The following is a 20674-nucleotide window of genomic DNA, read 5'->3' as shown; positions in this document are numbered from 1 at the left end:
GAATGTAGAGGATGGAATCGGCACTCTAGCAGATGGCAAAGCTTTGACGAATGCTCAAAAGACAGTTTGAATGAAAAAAGCAAAAAATTAACTCTTTGCAATTGAACACCCATCTTTGAAACTATTCTTTGCAAAAAAATTCCAAAGATATATGTGACTACATGAAAAAAAATTATCAAGGTAATATAAGAGTGAAGCTAGCACAACTTCAAGCTCGGAGGAGGGACTTAGAAACTTTGCAGATGAAGGAGGGTGAAATTATCACTACCTTTTGTGCTAGAACCATGGAGATAAGCAACAAGATGTGATTTCATGGTGAGAAAATGAATGATGTCACAATTGTTGAAAAGATATTGCTTTCCTTATCACCAAAATATGATTATGGTGTATGCTCGATTAAGGAGTCAAAAGACATAGATGCTTTGTCACTTGACGAATTGCAAAGATCCTTGTTGGTGAATGAGCAAAAGATGAACTGAAGTTCAACTTTTGAGGAGCGGAACTTCAAGGCTTCTACTTTTTTTTCTTCCCATTCGAGAGGAAGGGGTGGAGGTAGAGGAAGAGGGAGAGGAGATCGAGGAAATTACAGGTATGATGACAACAAAGAGAGCAACAAGAATTTTAGAGTCAATAATAATGAATATGGCAAAGGCAGAGGAAAAGATTTTGACAAATATAAGGTATAATGTTATCCTTGCCATATATTTGGCCATTATTGTTATGAATGTCGTACTAGATTACCTGGTTATAACGAAGAATAGTAAAATTTTGCTGAGAAAAATGAAGGAGTAACCTTGTTGATAGCAATCCACGACGAAAATGGGCCTGAGGAGCAAGCTCTTTGTTATGTGGATATTGGTTGCAGTAACCACATGATTAGAAATAAGTCTTCTTTCTCTAATTTAAATGAAAGCTTCCATTTAACGGTTGGTTTTGGTCATCTCTCCTTTGTGAATATAATAGGGAAGAGCAATGTCAATTTTAGAACAAAAAATGGGTGTGTAGAAAACATATCTAATGTGTTTTAGTATTTCCTGCTTTAAAAAATAATTTATTGAGTTCTGGTCTATTGTTAGAAAAAGGATGTGTGATCACCCTTAGGAACGATTGTTGCGAGATTTCTGATTCTTCTAGAGTTATCGCTATTGTGAAAATGAGTCATGACAGGTTGTTCCTTTTGATGATTGAAATATTCAATCTTGTTTTATAGCGGAAGTGAGAGAACCTTCATGGTTGTGGAATTTTTGATATGGTCATCTAAATTTTGGTGGTTTGAAGATCCTTCACAAGAAGAATATGGTGACGGGACTTCCTGAAATTGTTGTTCCTTCTCAAGTATGTGAAGAATGTGTTCTTGCAAACTACACCAGTCTCAATTACCGAAAGGCAAGTCATGGCGAGAAAAAGAGATGTCGGAGTTAGTTCACTCAGACATTTGTAGGAAGATAAACACCAATCTCTAACGGAGGCAAAAGGTTTTTTATTGCCTTTATTGATGATTATTCTCGAAAGACTTGGGTATATTTTTCACTCGAAAAATCAGAGGCTTTAATGTATTTAAATATTTCAAAGCTCATGTTGAGAATGAGACAGAGAAGACCATAAAAAGCCTTCGAAAAGATCGTGGAGGCGAATATTTCTCAAAGGCATTTGAAGAATTTTGTAAGTATTGTGGAATTCCAAAAAAAAAAGCTCACAACATAATATATACCTCAACAAATGGTGTTTTAGAGAGAAAGGACATAACCATTCTTGACATGGCTCAAAGCTTGCTGGCTCAAGGAAGAGTTCCGAAAGCATTTTGACCTGATGCAGCAAATTGGAGTATCCACATATTAAGTTCTACTTTGATCTTTGAGATATCACACCAGAGAAGGCTTGGAGTGGAAGGAGACCGACTGTAGATCACTTCAAAAAATTTTGCTGCATTCTATGCACATGTCCCAGATTTAAAGAGAAAAAAACTTGACGATAAACGCATTAAGTGTGTCTTTGTTGGTCTTAGAGAGAAGTCCAAGGCGTATTATCTATGTTGAATGCCTTGAATCGGACCCGTTACAACAGAAAGGACGGGGGTCTCGCTTAGCACTATATATAGACGCTATGGCAAACCCTATTCTGTAATTCTTTTTTTGCCTCTTCATAATAAAACTGCTCCCTCTCTTCCCCGTGGACGTAGCCAATTTATTGTTGAACCACGTAAATCTGTTGTCTTATTTTTCGCGTTTATATTTTCTCGTATTATCTCGAATTCCGCACAACAATCTATTTAATCCTTTGACAAAAAAGATAGTGATTTGTAGAGATATTGTTTTTGATGAAGACAATACTTGGGACTGGGATGAAAAGTTCTCTAGTCAAATTCTATGTTATGATGAATCTGAAGATGTAGCTCCAAGGTCTGAAATTCTAGCAACTGCTGCTACAACTATTGAGGTTTTTCCACCTAAAAAAGACCAAAGGATATCAGAATGATTGTGGTGTGGATTACAAAGAGGTGTTAGCTCCAGTAGTCAGACTTGACACCACCTGGTTGGAAGTGGCACTAGCAACGCTAAAAAACTGCAAATTTATCAATTGGACGTGAAATCAGCCTTCTTACATGGAGAATTTCAAAAACATGTATATGTTGATCAACCCCCTAGTTACATTAAGTATGGCTGCGAACATAAAGTTTACAAATTGAGAAAAACATTATATGGGATAAAACAAGCTCCACGAGCTTGATATACTTATTTGAATACTACAGGTTATAAAAAATGTCCTTATAAGCATACACTTTATACTAAAAATAAAGACGGAAATCTTGTGATTGTGTGCTGACATGAAGATGATTTAATGTATATTGGAAATGATCATATAGTGCTTAATAATTTTATGCAATTAATGAGGACCGAGTTTGATATGTTGGATCATGGCCTGATGCATTACTTTCAGTTGAAGTGAAGCAATCCCTGGTGAAATTTTTATGTCACCACCCTAGCAGAAACGGGGCTGAAGCTTGAAAAAACTCCTATAGGAACAAGGATTGACAACTTTCTACAAGCAGATTGTGGGATGCTTGATGCATTTGACAGTGACTAGACCTTATATAATGTACTTTATAAGTTTAATAAGCAGGTATATGAAAAATCCACGAGAAACACACTTGCTGGCTGCTAAAAGAATTCTTAGGTATTTACAAGGTATGAATGATCTTGGCATTTTGTACAGATTAGGAGGAAAATCATATTTAATTAGCTTCACAGATAATGACTTTGCTGGAGATATAGATGATAGGAAAAACACGTATGGTTATGTTTTTATGTTTGGATCACAGGCTAGGCTAGGTCAGCCCAACGGGCCTTGCGCATATTGACAACTCTAAATGTAGCTTATGAGTTGGAGCTACCATTAGAATTAGCAGCAGTCCACCCGGTATTTCACATATATATATCCATGCTAAAGAAGTGTTTGGGTGATCTTTCACTTATTGTACCTACCGAGAATATTGGTATAAAGGACAATATATCTTATGAGGAGGTTCCCATTTAAATTCTTGAGTGTCATGCTCGAAAGTTGATAACCAAAGAAGTTGCAACAACCAAGGTCTTATGAAGCAATCAATTTCTTGAGGAAGTTATCTAGGAGGCTGAGGAGGATATGTACAAGAGGTACCCTCACCTCTTTCCTTCTGACCAAGGTACTCTCTTTGTAAAGTACTCTTTAAGTTGATATTTTGAGTTTATGCTAATTGGATGATGTGTGCTTGAGTGGGGTTGCTAGATGTTTCCCACCCTTGGTCTTCTTAGTTTTATCTCATTCGAGAATGAATATTTCCAAGGATGAGATATTGTAACACCTCAAATTTTAAAAAGAAATAAAGAAAAATTCACACAAGTCGTCATAAACTTTTAGTTTTTGGTCAACTTCAGACCACCATATCTTTTAACACATAAATATTTAGGTAACCTATGACCTGCCAAACTGAAGGTCTTTCCAATGCTTCTATTTGCCTAATTCAATTTTAGGTTAAAAATGTATCCCATTTCAGTGAAACTTCTCTATTTAATGCATTTCATTTGTATTAGAAGCATATTTTAGTCTTTTGATTTTTCTAATAAGCCTAGTACATTTTGTTCACCCCAAATAAGGGTCTAATCAAATTTAGACCACGTTTTCACATTCCAAGACACTTAGATTTTTATTAGAGTAGGGTGTCAAGAGGAGAAAAGGACAGGGTTACAATCGTTCTTTCAAGAACTGAGGATTTCGCCAAGAACATTGTTTTTTCGAAGTATGTAAAACTTCTCATATTGGACTTAATCATCCTCACACCATACATATCGATTTAGTCAAGAACCTATTACATATAAAGGATCCATTCATGATTCTTGATATTGAATTTAATTTTTTAGCAATTAAAGTTTGATTTCCTTAGTTCTGTTTAAAATCTTGTAGTGTTGTTCATGCTTAGCAACACATTTATCCTAGGGATTTGTAAATTTATGTTTTAGAAAAGAACTGTGTATAGTTATCATGCATTGGCTTTGGGTTTGAGAATCTAAACTAGTTTGAAGCTTGAATTTTACTAAAAAAATTTGTCAGTTTTTGGGGAGGAGCCTAGGGCGGCACGCCAAGATAACATCAAGGCCTGACTTCAGTAGTTTATGCCCTGGTGTGATGCGCCAATAGTACGTCAAGGCCTGACTTCTAAAGTTTGGGCCCTGGCGCAACCAGCACTACGCCAAATCTTGACTTCAATAATTCAAGGCCTGGAGTTGTGCGCCAACAGTACGCCAAGGTTTGCTGGGCTAATTCTCTTCTTTATTTCATCTATTACATGTTCCTTTAAGTTATCCTCACGTCTCCCTTCTATATACTAGATCTTGTATGGTCTATTCATCCTTGATAGTCCTTAGATATCTTAATCACGTGTCCAAGTAAAACTTAAGTGAATTTACATGAAAAGTATCAAGGCTCTATTTTCATAAAAATATAAGAGTTCCCAATGGATATGCATATTGATCTTGGGCTTGAAAGATAAGTCCTTAAAAAATGTAAGTATGGCTTATGTTTTTAAAAATTCTTTCAGTAAAGTAAAAGTCCATTTCTTTGAAAGGGTGAATTGAGCATAATTGATATTGTTTATTATTTTGGAAATAGTATCAAACATGTAATTGGTTTAGATTCTTTATAACTCAAAAGTCCCATAAAACTACATAGCCAACATAGGATAGGACATCATTGACTCATCATGTGACTCCTCACTTCCTTTTTGAGAAGTCCCATTAGATGGATTATAGTTATAGTATTTTATCATCCTATACCCCGATAAAATGTAGGATGACCCTTGCGACGTGGGAGAAACATTGTATCATTGCTGGGCTCATGGTAGTGGTGATAGGTTAAAGAAACTCCACACAAGTATATTTTATATTTTTCATATTGCTTTTATTGCATATCTTTATCTTATTGTAAAGTTTAAATGATTTACACTTTGTTGTGCGGAATTCGAGATAGTACTAGAAAATATAAATGCGAAAAACAAGAAAACATATTTACGTGGTTCACCAATAAATTGTCTACGTCCACGGGGAAGAGAGGGAGCAGTTTTATTATAGAGAGAAAAAACAGAATACAGAAAAGGGTTTGCCATAGTGTCTATATATAGTTCTAAGCTAAGCCCTACCAGGCTTGGGCCCAACATACAGAATTGACAGATAATTAAGGGCCCAATACAAAAACATTGTATACCGTCGGGCCGGGGGTGTCTCCGCCCCCCGGACCCCAAGGCCAGGGGGCGCGTCGCCCCCCTGGACCCCCGACTCGCTGACCGGGCAGCGAGACCCCCGTCCTTTCTGTTGTAACGGGTCCGATTCAAGGCATTCAACAAATCTCTACCTTGACTTGAATTCTCCAAACATATAATTCAGACGCACTACGATAGTGCCAGGCCTCCCCCTCTTCCTCAGAATTACCCCGTAGGGCAATTAACAGCTTCTGATGTTGAGCAAGTCCAAACAGTGTTGAAACTTGCTCTGTGGAACCGGCTTTGTGAACATATCAGCAGGATTATCAGCAATTCCTACTTTCTTCGCCTTGATTCTCTTCTCATTTCTCAGAAAATGATACCTTACGTCAATATGCTTGGTTCTCTCATGATGGACTTGATCCTTGGCTAGACAAATTGTGCTCAAACTGTCACAATACACCGTAGTCTGATCATGATGCAGACCAAGATCACTAACCAGCCCTTTCAGCCAAATCCCTTCTTTTGCAGCCTCTGTCAAGGCCATGTACTCCGCTTCCGTAGTAGACAAAGTCACTGTAGGTTGCAAAGCTGTCTTCCAACTGACGACAGATCCTCCAAGGGTAAACACATAGCCAGTCATCGATCTTCTTGTGTCAACATCTCCAGCATAGTCAGAATCAGAATAGCCAGTAACCAAGCACTGAGTATCACCTCCATAAATGAGACCAACGTCAGATGTACCTCTAAGGTACGGGAAAATTCTTTTCACAGCCTGCCAATGTTCTCTCCCTGGTTGTCCCATGAATCTGCTCACTACACTGACTGCATGTGCTAAATCTGGCCTTGTACAGACCATAGCATACATAAAACTTCCTACGGCACTGGCATAAGGGACTCGTGACATATACTCTTTCTCTTCTTCTGACTATGGAGCGAACATGGCAGTGAGATGGATATTGATAGCACTGGGGGTATCAATAGGCTTAGATGAAGACATGCCAAACCTCGCCAAGACCTTCTGAATGTAGCTTCTCTGTGATAAGAAAAGTTTCCTTCTCTCTCTGTCTCTAATGATCTCCATCTCTAGAATCTTCCGAGCGGCTCCCAGATCCTTTATCTCAAACTCAGCACTAAGTAAATCCTTCAGCTTCTGAATGTCATACTTCTTTTTTGCAGCTATCAACATATCATCTACATAAAGCACCAGATAGATGAATGAATCATCCTTGAGCCTATTGTAGTAGACACAATCCGAGTATAGCCCAACTTCACCATATAGCTGTCAAACCTTTTGTACCACTGCCTTGGAGACTACTTAAGTCCATATAAGGACTTCTTCAACTTGCAGACGTGATTTTCCTTTCCTGGAACTTGGAAACCATCAGGCTGAGTCATGTATATCTCTTCCTCCAACTCTCCATGTAGAAGCGTTGTCTTCACATCAAGTTGTTCAAGCTCCACATTCTGATGTGTAACTATCACAAGTAACACTCGGATGGAAGTATGTCTGACCACTAGTGAGAAGATCTCATTGTAGTCCACTCCCTCTCTTTGGTTGAAACCTCTGGCAACAACCCTGGCTTTATACTTGACTCCTTCTGCTAGTGATATCCCTTCCTTCTTCTAGAAAACCCATTTACAAGTAATAATATTTCACCCCGAAGGCTGTATGACCAGATCCCATGTTTGATTCTTGTGTAGGGACTCCATCTCATCTCCCGTAGCAGCAAACCATTTTTCAGAATCAGGACTTAAAATGGCCTCTTTGTAAGTAGAGGGCTCAGATGTATCTACCTCTTCAGCAACCTGCAGTGCATAACCCACCATGTCCTCAAAACCATACTTCGTAGGTGGCCAAACTCCAACCCTCCTTGGCGGAACTTGAGCTATACTCTGATGGATATCTGATGGCATAGATTCTGGGATATCAGTTTATGTCTGTGGCTCTTAATCCTCCTCTTCAGGTTATTTTAAATCGCTCTTGTTCTGAATGACTTGAAACTCCACCTGTTTATCAAGACTCCCAGTTTCTGACGTAGTTGTAGGCTTCACAATGATTCTAACAGAGAACTTTCATCAAAGACAACGTTCCTGCTCATAATAACCCTCTTTTCTGCTGGAGACCAGATTCTGAAACCTTTCACTCCATCTCCGTAGCCCACAAATACTCCCTTTTTAGCTGTAGGTTCTAACTTACCTTCACTGGCGTGGTAGTAATCCGTACAACCAAAAGCTTTCAGATTTGAATAATCAGCAGCTTTTCCTGACCACATCTCCATAGGTGTCTTGCACTGTATGCATGTATGTGGTCAGCGGTTAATCAAGTAGCAAGTTGTACTAACCGCTTCTGCCCAGAATCTTCTATCTAGCCCAGCAGTAGAGAGCATGCACCTTGCTCTCTCCAGAAGTGTTTGATTCATCTGCTCAGCTACACCGTTCTGCTGTGGTATATTTCTGACTGTACGATGTCGAGCAATCCCTTTATCCTTACAGAATTGATCAAATTCAGACCAGCAGAATTCCAGCCCATTATCAGTTCGCAACCTCTTGATCTTCTTTCCTGTTTGATTTTCCATCAAAATTTTCCACTCCTTGAACTTCTGGAAAGCTTCACTTTTATGCTTCATCATGTACACCCAAGTCATCCTTGAGTAGTCATCAATAATGGACACCAAAAATCTGCAGCCTCCCAAAGACTCAACATGGTATGGACCCACGCAATCAGAATGGATATAATCAAGTGTGCCTTTTGTTCTGTGAATGTCCTTTGGAAACTTGTTGCGATGTAGTTTTCCAAAGACACAATGTTCACAAAACTCTAGGCTCTTAACCTTATGACCAGCAAGAAGATCCTCCTATGACAGAATTTGCATCCCTCTTTCACCCATATGACCAAGTCTCATGTGCCATAACTTAGTCATATCCTCCTGGTGAACTTCTGAAGATGCAACATGGGTTGAACCATTAACCGTGGAACCTTGTAGAAAATACAATGTAACACGCATGACACCTTTCAGAATCAGATTTGAACCCTTCCAGACCCGCAAGACTCCATCTTTTCCCGACCAGTTGAATCCCTTGGTGTCCAAAAGACTGAGAGATATCAGATTTTTCGTCATCAATGGAATGTGCCTGACCTCGTTCAATGTGCAGAAGCTACCGTCATGTGTCCTTATATTGCTCAAGCCTGTCCCAACCACCTTGCAGACAGAACTATTGGCCATCGAGATGCTGCCTTCGTCTACCGCTCATAAGTCGTGAACCACTCTCTCCTAGGACAGATGTGACAGGATGCCCCAGAATCGAGAACCCACACATCTGAATGATGAGTGTGCTCATCCGCAACTAGGGCAATGTCTTCTTCAGAATTGGTGTCTTCTTCAGCAACAGCAGCAGAAACTGATTATTTTTCCAATTTCTTCTTCTTCTTCGGACAATCAAATTTCCAATGTCCCTTCTCCTTGCAGTAATTACAAACATCATCTGGCTTTGCACCCTTCTACATCGGCTTCTTTTTCTTTTCGCTGTTTTTCCTTTCCTTTTCACTAATGGTGAACAGACCGGAAGGCTGTATGTCCCTACTTGTGCCGTTAGGCTTATGTCGTAATTCCCTGCTATGAAAGGCCGATCTGACTTCTTCCAGCGACGCAGTATCTTTCCCAACAATGAACGATTGAACAAAATTCTCAAACGACATTGGGAGAGGTACTAACAGAATCAGGGCAGCATCTTCATCCTCGATCTTCACATCGATATTACGCAATTCTAATAACAAAGTATTCAATTGCTCTAAATGTTCCCTCAGTTGTGTACTTTCAGCCATTCGTAAACCGAATAGACGTTGTTTCAGAAGCAGCTTGCTGGTTAGAGATTTTGTCATGTACAAACTCTCCAGCTTCAACCACAGACCAGCAGCAGTCTCTTCATCCAAGACCTCCGTGATGACGTCATCCGCGAGACACAGCATGATTGTCGAGTGCGCCTTTTCCTCCAGAATCGCCATCTCAGGAGTAATGACGGTGTTCTTGTCTTTCGACAAAGGCGCCCAGAAGCATTGATGTTTCAACAACGCCTGCATCTTGATCTTCCATAAACTAAAATTGTTCCTCCTTGTGAATTTTTCGATTTTCACATTCAAAGCAGACATCTCAAATTCTCCAAGAACACCGATTAACCAAGAGGCTCTGATACCAATTTGTTGTGCAGAATTCGAGATAATACGAGAAAATATAAATGCAAAAAACAAGACAACAGATTTACGTGGTTCACCAATAAATTGGCTATGTCCACGGGGAAGAGAGGGAGCAGTTTTATTATAGAGAGAAAAAACAGAATACAGAATAGGGTTTGCCATAGCGTCTATATATAGTTTTAAGCTAAGCCCTAACAGGCTTGGGCCCCACATACAGAATTGACAGATAATTAAGGGCCCAATACAAAAACATTGTATACTGGCGAGACCCCCGTCCTTTCTGTTGTAACGGGTCCGATTCAAGGCATTCAACACACTTCATATTCATGTATTGATTTTAGTTGAGTTTCTTTCGGTCATCCAGTTAGGTTTCGGTCATATTCAGCTTACTCTTGTAGAGAATATTTAATTAGTAAGGCCTCTTTGCTTTCGGCAAACTCCGTTTTCATTTCTGTATTAGTAGTATTTGAGGGATCGTGGATCTTGTCCCGAAATCTATCTTAAATTGTTAATTAGATGTTTCCATTCTTTCTCGAGATAATTTTTTAACTTATGAGTTATGTTAACTATCTAAGACAACAATATAAGACTTTTCAAAATGCTCATTTATTTAAGCTTCACGTGTTATGTAGAGTCATCCGAATCATAATACAGGTCAAGGGTTTGTTTTGGATCAAAATGATTCTCGAATGTCGACCATGTTTAGAGTGTAGGCTTGAGGCATGACAATAATGTAGCTAATAAGTTATAGAGCACAATAGGCAATTCATTAGAATTTCAACATCTAAAAGATTCGGTCATCACAATTTACTATAGATGGTGGAGGCCTAGCAATAACATTCATGAAATTGTCCTCCAAATTTGTCCTATTTATATAGTGTGGAAAATCTGGATATTAAGCACGACATGTAAATATGAAAAGGCAATAAACTTTCGATAAAAATATTCATGTAACTAAAGTGTATATTTTACGAATACAAACATAAAATAACAATCAAACAATGAACAACCATTGCAAAATTTATTAGAGGATTATTTCCATCAATGAATGGTTAGGGTTAAGTGTTAACCAAACGGCCTAAACTCCTGGAATTAGTAGTCATCACGTGATTCTCTATATCCACCATAGTTGTCTTCATCACTTCCTCTACGACGATCACTTGATCGTCTACGTCTACCATAATCTTCTTCATCAGATCCTCCTGAGTCATTACGGGACTTTCTACGTCCACCATATTCTTCTTCGTCAGATCCTCCAGAGTCATTACGCGATTTTCTATGTCCACCACCATATTCTTCTTCATCAGATCCTCTGGAGTCATTACGTGACTTATTTCTACGTCCACTGTATCCTTCTTCATCACCTCCTCTACAAGAACCCGACTGCACGTGACCAAGATTCACTTTCAGATGATCACCTCACTAACAGTAATTATTTCATTTAAGTATCATTCGTCTTGATTCTAATATTCTTTCACAAAAAAAAAAGTGATTGTATGAAATAACAATATTATTAGTTGACTTGATGACAAATCAATTCCTTATATGTGTTGATAGAGTATAATTTTATGCACTAAAAAATTATTTTAACCTATTTTAGTTTATAACTAATTTATTTTGCAAAGAAAAAGAAATCTCACAAATATATGCAATAGTATATATATAGTTACCTTTAGGGGAAATACTCAGCCCTTCTCAATTTATGTTATGGTATTAAAATCTTGAGATCAATCAAATTATTCTTGTATTTCTTTAAAATATTTAAATTATTAATTATTTTTGTAGAAGTTTATATGTAGTTTTGTAAAATATATTTTGCAAAAAAAACTACAAGAGTCTATATACAAATGTAGGTCCAAAAAATAAAAAATTGAAGTATTTTTTTTCTTAACTCCTAGTATAGTCATACTTAGAGCTTACTTTCTCGATTTCAATTTGCTTATTTTACATTTCTTTTTACTCCATATAAGGTCATCTTCTTCTTTTTTTAAATTTGATAACTCTTTAATTACAATATCTACCACAACGCTTAAAAAGTATCTATACTTTATACATATAATTAATTTAAGATTGATCTCAAAGGTTTCATCATCTTTTTAAATTAATGTATAATTTATTAGACTAATACAAATACATTTAAAACGAAAGGAGTAATAATGTTACCTCAGATTTGAAGGTGAGGCTGAGTTTTATCTCTCCAGAATATTCTTCATCTTTTACAACATTGTAAGCTCGTTCAGACACCTCTCCTTCACGCAACACTTCACGTAAGGGAATTCTGTTTTCATTAATAAAAAACACAAAATATAGACCAAAATTATTACCAATAGATAAGATAAATGAAAAAATATATATATTAATACGCCCCCGTTTTTATTTATTTGTCTTATTGTTTTAAAAAAATGCTTAAAACATATAATACATAAAGTTACCTTTTAACTTGATCTCATTTCATATTTATGTCCATCAACTTTATATATGTACAACTAGGTACTTAAACTTGTATGAAATTGACTGTATAGACACACGAGTTCTGCATGCCATAATACATGTAGGCACCACGTAGGATATAAATTGACATGTATGATGTCACGTACAACTTGTGTGTCTATTTGTTCAACGTTATACAAGTTTAAGTATTACAACGATGTAAGTTCAAAATGGAAGGACATAAACGTGAGTTGAAGTCAAGCTAAAGGGAATATTTATGTATTATGTCTTACTTTCTTAAATGTTATGTTAAGTAAAAACAAGATAAACAAACTAAAAAGAACATAGTATTATAATATTAGGGAATTCAATTAATGAGAAAGATTATTAACTTTGCTTCTCCAACAAAATCATCTGAACTAAGAGTATCTTTGTCCATAATCCTGAGGGTGATCTCTTCAACATCACCACTGATGGTGAAAACAAAGGTCTCATTCCACTCAGGATTAGTTCCCTCACCTGTAAAAAGCAACTTAATATTGTGTTATTTAGTCTGAGAAAATTTTCATATAGTGTAAAAATTGCTATGTTATATTCATAAAATGGGATTATTGATATATAACTTGAAAATCTACACAGATAGGTGTTGAGATAAAAAAAAAAGTATACCATATAATATACAATAGAGTGTATAACTAATACAAACATTAGTTAAACATAGTATAAAAAAGTGTATCTAGCATAAAAAAATATATCAAATAAGATATTAATAGTACATACAGTTAATATATGTCCATTATTTTTGCTAATACGCTTTATTAAACAATCCATAAGTACTTTGCTTCTTTTTTTATTGTATTTCTATAGGAGGGTGAAAATAGTGAGTTTAAAATATTATAGAACTCCTTCTATTTTATATTAACTGACTTGCATTGATTTAGATCGAAGTTTAAAAAAATAAAAAAGACTTTTAAATGTTATGATCAAATATTAAAGATCTGTCAAATATATTAAAATGTTCTTTGATCTTGTGGTCTTAAATCTTAAGCATACTATGTAGAAAATTGATATTAAAAACTTGCTACAAAGGAAAATGCTCATTCTTTTTTAAATAGATCAAAAGAAAAGTAGATCAAATAAATTGAAATTCATGAACCGTATATGTTTTCATTTACAAAAAATAAAACTACATTCTGGGGAGCCAACATATATCCTTAGGGGTTCATCCGATCCCCCTTCGACGGAAAATATTACTACTATTTATGCATGATTAAAATTATTTTCTAAGTTTATATATACAGTATATGTCAAACCCCTTTCGACAAATTTGCGTGTTTACTTCTTGAGATTTTAAAATCCCTTATTGAAATTTTAGCTCCGCCACTATAACACGGTTCAATTGAAGTAGAATTAATTAGAAATACCTGATGCAACACTACTTTCCTTCTCTTGAGTCCGACAGGTGAGGATCACATAAGGATTCATACTAGCTGTTCAAATTTGAAAAAAGTCAATTCAATAAACTAATAAATATGGATTAGTAACATTAAAAATAATGAATGAGGGGACATTACTATTGATAAGATGATCTTTATCGTCATATTAATTTTCTTCTCAAATCAAAATCAGATAACGATCTAAACAAAAATTACGCCATTATTTGTCACAAAAAGCTAGATCTATCATCATTATTTTAAATGAGCATTCAATCATCAAGATCAAATTAAAAGCCAAAACACCGTATTATCTTTCGTCATAAACATAATTGAGAAGATCATACTGAGCCAATTTTGGTCTTCAAGGCCTTTGGCATTTACAAGAAAAACTTCAAGCGTCCCACTTGGCATCTTTTTTGGATCAAATACAAACACAATAAGATAGTTGAAAGATGTAGAAATGCTTCAATTCTGATTTGAATGATGGCCTTTGGACCTGTTCAATGAACATTTTATAATTAACGACATCCAACCACTACATTCCACGTGGTCAGTAGTATGTTTGATAACGATATTTTTTGAAAAATATTTTTAAGACGGTTGTAGAAAAAGATCAATGGTAGTGACTATAGAATAATATTGAGTGTAAGGAGCAAAAAACAACAAACACATTAAAGTTGAATTGTATAAGAGAAATTCAAAATAGTATAGCAATTTTACTCAAGTCTCAGGCAACAATGCTTTATAAGAATAGATGAATATATACATAATGGAACCCCCTAATCCTTGCTATATAATCTTTTGGTACTAAAAGATGTAATATGTTATAGCTTCATAGGTTAGGAACGAAATAATAAGGTGTCATGCGGAAGCTAACAAAGTAATTTATTTTCGAAAGATCATGGTGAGTACAAAGACAAACAAGAAATGTATCAAAAGACACAAAGATATAGCGTGGTTAAGTCAAACAACATACACACTATATAAATATGAGAGTACAAAATATAGAGTGAAATGTTAGGTTGTGGAGCCTGATTAATATATATAACTGTTTACGCGGTTTAACCTCCGCGGTGAGGTTGCCAGGGGTTATGGGGGGCGGGAGGCCCCCATCCGAAGGAGGGGTTCGGGGCAATACCCCGACCTAAATTTTAGGCTTTACTATTTATTCTTCATTTATTCTCTGTAACAAAAAATACTCTGATTTATTAATATAAATATACCCCACCGCCGTGAAAGTTTACTCACTGGGTGTTACCACGAAATATTGAGTTTCTCTTTCTTTCTCTACATCTCTCATCTCTTTCTCTTGAAAGTTCTTGTGTTCTTTATTCATCAAGTGTGTGCGCGTGAATTCGATTCTAACATGAAATAACTTCAACCAAATTTACTCATAATACATGGGAGGTTCACACAAGTGATAACTTGTGTCCCAAAATTCCCCTAATCAAAACTCTCAAACATCCTAGGATTACATTGTGAATGTTGATTAAGTTAGAATGAACAAACCTCTATTTATAGAGTCATAAACATTTTCCTAAACCTTATCCTAAAAAGAGTAAGCAATTCTTAATTGTTTCCTAAAAGCAAAACTTAATGGTAGAAAAACTCACGACAATTAATATCCAATAAATCTCTCCCATTGGCCTGAATTTCTGATAAAATAAATTTGCTCCACCTTTTCATATTATCTTCAACAGCTTGCATCTCCTCTTCATAATCTTCTTCATCAAATCTATATCTCAAGGAAAAATAACTTAAATACACAACTATAATTTTTATATTCTTTAATTTTCCCTACTTTTTTGAAATATTACATAATTCCCTTTTTTAAATTTTAGTGTAAGTTTTTAGATACATTACATTTTCTCTCCTATAATACACAATTACCCATTTAATGCCTATTTTTTCTCCATTAAAACACTCAACCTCTTAAATCAGTTTTTGAATTTTAAATTTTATCCATTTAAACACTCAACCTTTTAATCAACTTTTTGATTTTGAATTATTAAATTTAATTAATTTTAAATAAAAGACCAAATTTTGAAATTTTGAATTTCAAAATTCAATAATTTTGAAATTTAAAAAAGTAAAAATTTCAGGAAGCAGGACAACTTCCATTAACTTCTACTGTTTTTTTCTTACTCCATCAAGTTTCAGTTCTTTTTTTTCCATAATCATTTTCATTCTTCTTAACCCAGCATATTTCATTCTTTTCTTCTTTTTATTCTTGAATCCATCATCGTCTATTTCTTCCTAATCTGTAATCTTTTGAACCCAACATCTTTTTATTATTAATCCATCATCAATTCGTATATTCTTCTCTTTTTTTGTTTTTGTTAATTATTTTATTACATCATAATAATGGATCCTTTAATTAATAGAAGGATATATGATTCCGACGATGAAAATTGGAAAGAAAATAGGAAAAAGTCTTTGCATGATCCTATGAATCTTCAGAAGGATTCAAACAAAGACTCTGACGAAACATCAAAATCAAAGGTTGTCAAAATACAACAAAAAAGAAAAAAAAAGAAGCAGCAAACATTGTTGTTAGGCCTACATTGTCTCGGGTTAGTATTTTGGTACTTAAAAATGTTGTTTAAATTAGTAAAAATTTTAAGGAATCAAGTGTGCTTGCTGATACATTTGAATAAGTGTGTATAGTGTTTTAGATGGTGAATTGATACATGAATTTGTTGTGTATCATAATATTTTATATGTATCATGAAGTTTTGAAAATTATTATAATGTATCATTCAATAAGCTTAGTAAATGCGTCATCAACTATGCTTGATGATATATATAGAATCTGTGTGTACAATGTTTAGTCAATGCACTGATACATGTAGTAGATATGTATCACATGTTTTGCATGTAGTATGAATTCCTGAAAACTGATATCATGTATCGGTAAGGTATTAGTTGTTTAGTTGATGTATTGATACATGGTTTGAAAATTATTATAATGTATCATTCACTAAGTTTAATAAATGCTTCATCAGCTATACTTGATGATACATATAGAATCAGTGTGTATGTTGTTTAGTCGATGTTTCTGATACATGTATTAGACATGTATCAAATGTTATAATGTTTTATTTAATTCACTGATGCATGTACGTTGTCGTTTGTCAATGTATTTGCAGGATGAAGTAAAGACCAAATGAGTAATGCCAAGTGGGGAGATGACAATGATTTTTGTTTCCAAGATTCTTTTATTTTATGTAGTTAGGACTTAGGAATAGGAGAGATACAATGACAAGAGGAGCATGAGTGAAAAATAATCATGTTTTTTTTAGTTTTCTTACTTTTTGTTTTTAATGATTATGATCATCCGATGTATACTCAATTGCAAACATGATACTACTAGCAAGTAAAAAAATATATTTATTTATTGAAAACCTCTCTTACCTTACTGTTTTTTGCCAATGATTTACCTGAAAAGTACTAGTGAATTCAACACTTACGAGTTTCTCGATTTTACAAAATTTAAAAGCCACTTAATATATCACGAAATAAATTATATCAAAATTAAGTAAACGGGTACTTCTGTCACTATTTAAAATAACACTAATAATTTACCTCAAATTTTCAATATTCACTTCAATAATCTTCATGTTTGGGCCTTATTTTACTTGATTAGCTAAGTGGATTCTTTGTTTTTGGGAATACTGAAAGATTGTTTGTTGATAAAATAGCACAAGTTTAGATACATACTAAAACTGTAACGACCTGTTAGTTGTTTTGAGCAGTAGAGTTTATTTCTGGTAATTACAGTCTGAGTCGACGGATCCCACGATGGACCGTCATGGGCACGATGGACCGTCGAGGGGGTCTCGTTCCAAAACACTTAGAATTATGAAATTTGGGTACTCAGATCGACTCTCTGAACTTCACGACGAAATGGCAGGACGGACCGTCACAGGCATAACGGGCCGTCACAGACCCTTCAAGGAATTGAGTCTCTGAACTTTGTGACGGAAGCAGCAGGACGGACCGTCACAGGCACGACGGGCCGTCACAGTCTGCGTAACCCTTCCTGGGTCGGATTTCTGTTAAATGTTTTAAGGGGCGTTATGGACTATTCCTGCTTATAATTATAAAGTTAGTGGTTTAATGTTAATAATTTAATTACTTGGGGGTTAAAAGAGAGAACCTTGAAACAAGTAGTAAGGTATTTTATCATCTTTTATACTTAATTATATGCTAATTAGGGTAAAAGACAAAAGGGTTTGCATAAGAAAAAGAGAAAGAACAGAGAGTAAAGAGAGAAACGTTCGAGAGGAGAGGAGAACGCAAGGAAAGCAAAGGTTTGGGAAAGTAGATTGCTTGATCACGAATTCTTTGGTGGAGGTAGGTTATGGTTTATGCTATTCGTAGTAAACTCTTAATAGCGAATGATATGTATTGGGTAGTGTTGTAAACCCTTCTATATGCTTAATTGTATGCTTGCATGAACGTGATTATATAATTGTGATAAAATAAGCATGATGAAGCTATTGAATCCTAAATCTTGAAAACCCCTAATCTACTTTGTTAATGATGATGCCTTGGTATAAAAGAAGGCTTGATGAATGAAAGTAGTGAGATTAGGGGATCGGGTGCCACGTTCCGGTACAAAGATAGTATATGAGGATCAGAGTGTCACGTTCCGACACCAGGATAGTATATGGATCGGGTGTCATGTTCCGGTACCAGGATAGTATATGGATCGGAGTGTCACGTTCCAGCACTAGGATAGTATATGGATCAGAGTGCCACGTTCCGGCACCAGGATAGAATATGGATCGGGTTTCACGTTCCGACACCAGGATAGTATGATGAGGATCAGAGTGTCACGTTCTGACACAAGGATAGTATATGGAGCGGAGTGTCACGTACCGACACGAGAGAAATAAAGATAATGAATCTTGAAAGATGTTAATATACTCAATTTAATGAAACTAATTCCCAAATGAGTATGATGGGGAGGCGTGAGTCCTCATTGATGTGCTTGGTGTTGTGACCAAGGGTTATGGTAATTGTAAATGCCGCATGTTGAGTATTGTAGTTGATTTTATGATATTATCTGATATATACTGTTTTCTATTTTGAGTTGGCCGATGATATCTACTCAGTACCTGTGTTTTGTACTGACCCCTACTTGTATATTTTTCTCTTGTTATTTGTGGAGTGCAGCAAACGTGCCGTCGTCTTCAACTCAACAGCAACTCTAGCCAGTTTTCATCGCGTCAGATTTCAGGGTGAGCTATTGTTCCTAGCTCGGACTGGATTCTCTCTCATTCATGTCTTAATGTCCTTGAAGTTCGGACATGGACTATCTCTTGTATTTGTTTTAGTTTCCTAGACATTCTTAGATTTAGTAATTTGAGGATAGATGTTCTTGTGATGATGACTTTCAGATTTTGGGGATGATAAGTATTGAATTTTAGAAGTTATCAACTGATTTCGTAGTGAGTTTTTTCAAGTCTTCCGCATTATTTTCTGTTTATTATTGGTAAATGATTGGGGTTTAGATTGGTTGGTTCTCTCACATAGGAGGATAAGTGTGGGTGCCACTCGCGATCCGCTTTGGGTCGTCACAAACTTGGTATTAGAGCATTAGGTTCGTTGGTCTCATCACCAAAGAACGAGTCTAGTAGAGTCTTGAGGAACGGTAGGGGGATGCCTTTACTTTTCTTTGAGAGGCTATAAGACTTTAGGAAAATCCCACTCTTTCTTTCTTTCATGCTATTACTTGGGTCCAATTGGTATCTAGGTGATACAAATTGGTATCTGACAATCTTCACTCTATTTCGCAGATGGTTAGAACTAGAGACACAACAACACCAGCACCGGCAGGACAGGGTGCGTCTGAGCCAGCCACTGGGGCTGTAGCTCGAAGAGGAGTAGTGTCAAGAGGTCGTGGAAGAGGTCGTGGGAGGACATCCTCTAGAGGAAGAGGACAAACATGTAACGACCTGTTTAGTCGTTTTGAGCAGCAGATTTTATTTCTGGAAAAACAGGCTGAGACGACGGAACCCACGACGGACCGTCATGCGCACGACGGACCGTCGAGGGGTCTCGTTTCAAAAAACTTAGAAATTCTGAAATTTTAGTGCTGAAATCGACTCTCTGAACTCTGTGACGGACCTGCAGGACAGACCGTCACAGGCACGACGAACCGTCGTGATCCGCCGTTTCAAAACACTTCAACTCTTGAGAATTTGGTACAGGGAACGATTCTATGAACGTCGTGACGGAAGTGCAGGACGGACCTTCGTAGATACGACGGGCCATCATAGACTCCTTAAGGAAATCGAGTCTCTGACGAACCTGCATGACGGGCCGTCACAGGTTGCGTAATCCCAGTCGGAGTCGGATTTCTGGTTAAGTTTTAAAGGGGCGTTTTGGACTATTCCTGCTATAATTATATATTTCGTGGGTTTATATTAATAACTCAATTTCTTGGGGGATAAAAGAGGTAACCTTGAGTTAAATTGTGGGTTATTATTGTCATCTTTTACAATTAATTACATGTTAATTAGGGTAAAAGAAAGAGGGTTTGAATAAGAAAAATAGAAAGAACAAAAAGAAAAGAGAGGGGATCGAACGAGAGAAAAGGAAAACGAAGAGGATAGCAAAGATCTTGAGGAATTGCTTGCTTGATCACGAAATCTTCGGTGGAGGTAGGTTATGGTTTCTCTTACGATATTCGTAGTAAACTCTTAATAGCGAATGATATGTATTGATAATATTGTAAACCCTGCTTTGTGCTTAATTGTATGCTTGCATGAATTTAATTATATAATTGTGATTATATAAGCATGATGAAGTTATTGAATCCCAAATCTTGAAAGAAACCCTAATCTACCTTGATAATGAGATTGATGATGCCTT

The 20674-nt window shown here is 36.0% G+C and overlaps 2 protein-coding genes across 3 annotated transcripts; both read right to left on the bottom strand.

Annotated features, from left to right (window-relative positions):
• Positions 1-8589: 8589 nt before the first annotated feature.
• LOC138338686 (uncharacterized mitochondrial protein AtMg00300-like) lies at positions 8590-8958 on the bottom strand. The gene has a single exon (XM_069289764.1). The coding sequence runs from the start codon at positions 8956-8958 to the stop codon at positions 8590-8592; it is 369 nt and encodes a 122-aa protein (XP_069145865.1).
• A 1877-nt stretch (positions 8959-10835) lies between these two features.
• On the bottom strand, positions 10836-14280 carry LOC101247668 (16 kDa phloem protein 2-like). 2 transcript variants are annotated; one of them, XM_004248519.5, is made up of 5 exons: positions 14137-14280; positions 13781-13846; positions 12749-12875; positions 12090-12204; positions 10836-11309 (listed from the first exon to the last, which is right to left on the bottom strand). In XM_004248519.5, the coding sequence occupies exons 1-5, from the start codon at positions 14201-14203 to the stop codon at positions 11019-11021; spliced, it is 666 nt and encodes a 221-aa protein (XP_004248567.1). In that variant the 5' UTR covers positions 14204-14280; the 3' UTR covers positions 10836-11018. The 2 variants fall into 2 exon arrangements, with proteins under 2 accessions (XP_004248567.1, XP_019071574.1); XM_019216029.3 differs by lacking the exon at positions 14137-14280 and adding an exon at positions 13931-14079.
• Positions 14281-20674: the final 6394 nt, after the last annotated feature.

The sequence above is a fragment of the Solanum lycopersicum genome, chromosome 10, assembly GCF_036512215.1.
Source record: "Solanum lycopersicum chromosome 10, SLM_r2.1".
Taxonomy (NCBI): Eukaryota; Viridiplantae; Streptophyta; class Magnoliopsida; order Solanales; family Solanaceae; genus Solanum; species Solanum lycopersicum.
This window is presented reverse-complemented; position numbering and strand designations above follow the sequence as displayed.

Coding starts and splice junctions, on each gene's coding strand:
- LOC101247668 (XM_004248519.5), bottom strand. CDS start 14,203: ATGCCAAGTGGGACGCTTGAAGTTTTTCTTGTAAATGCCAAAGGCCTT. Junction 12,205..12,748: donor GATTTTGTTGGAGAAGCAAA/GTTAATAATCTT, acceptor TAATGAAAACAG/AATTCCCTTACGTGAAGTGT. Junction 11,310..12,089: donor GCCTCACCTTCAAATCTGAG/GTAACATTATTA, acceptor GGTCACGTGCAG/TCGGGTTCTTGTAGAGGAGG.
- LOC138338686 (XM_069289764.1), bottom strand. CDS start 8,958: ATGGCCAATAGTTCTGTCTGCAAGGTGGTTGGGACAGGCTTGAGCAAT.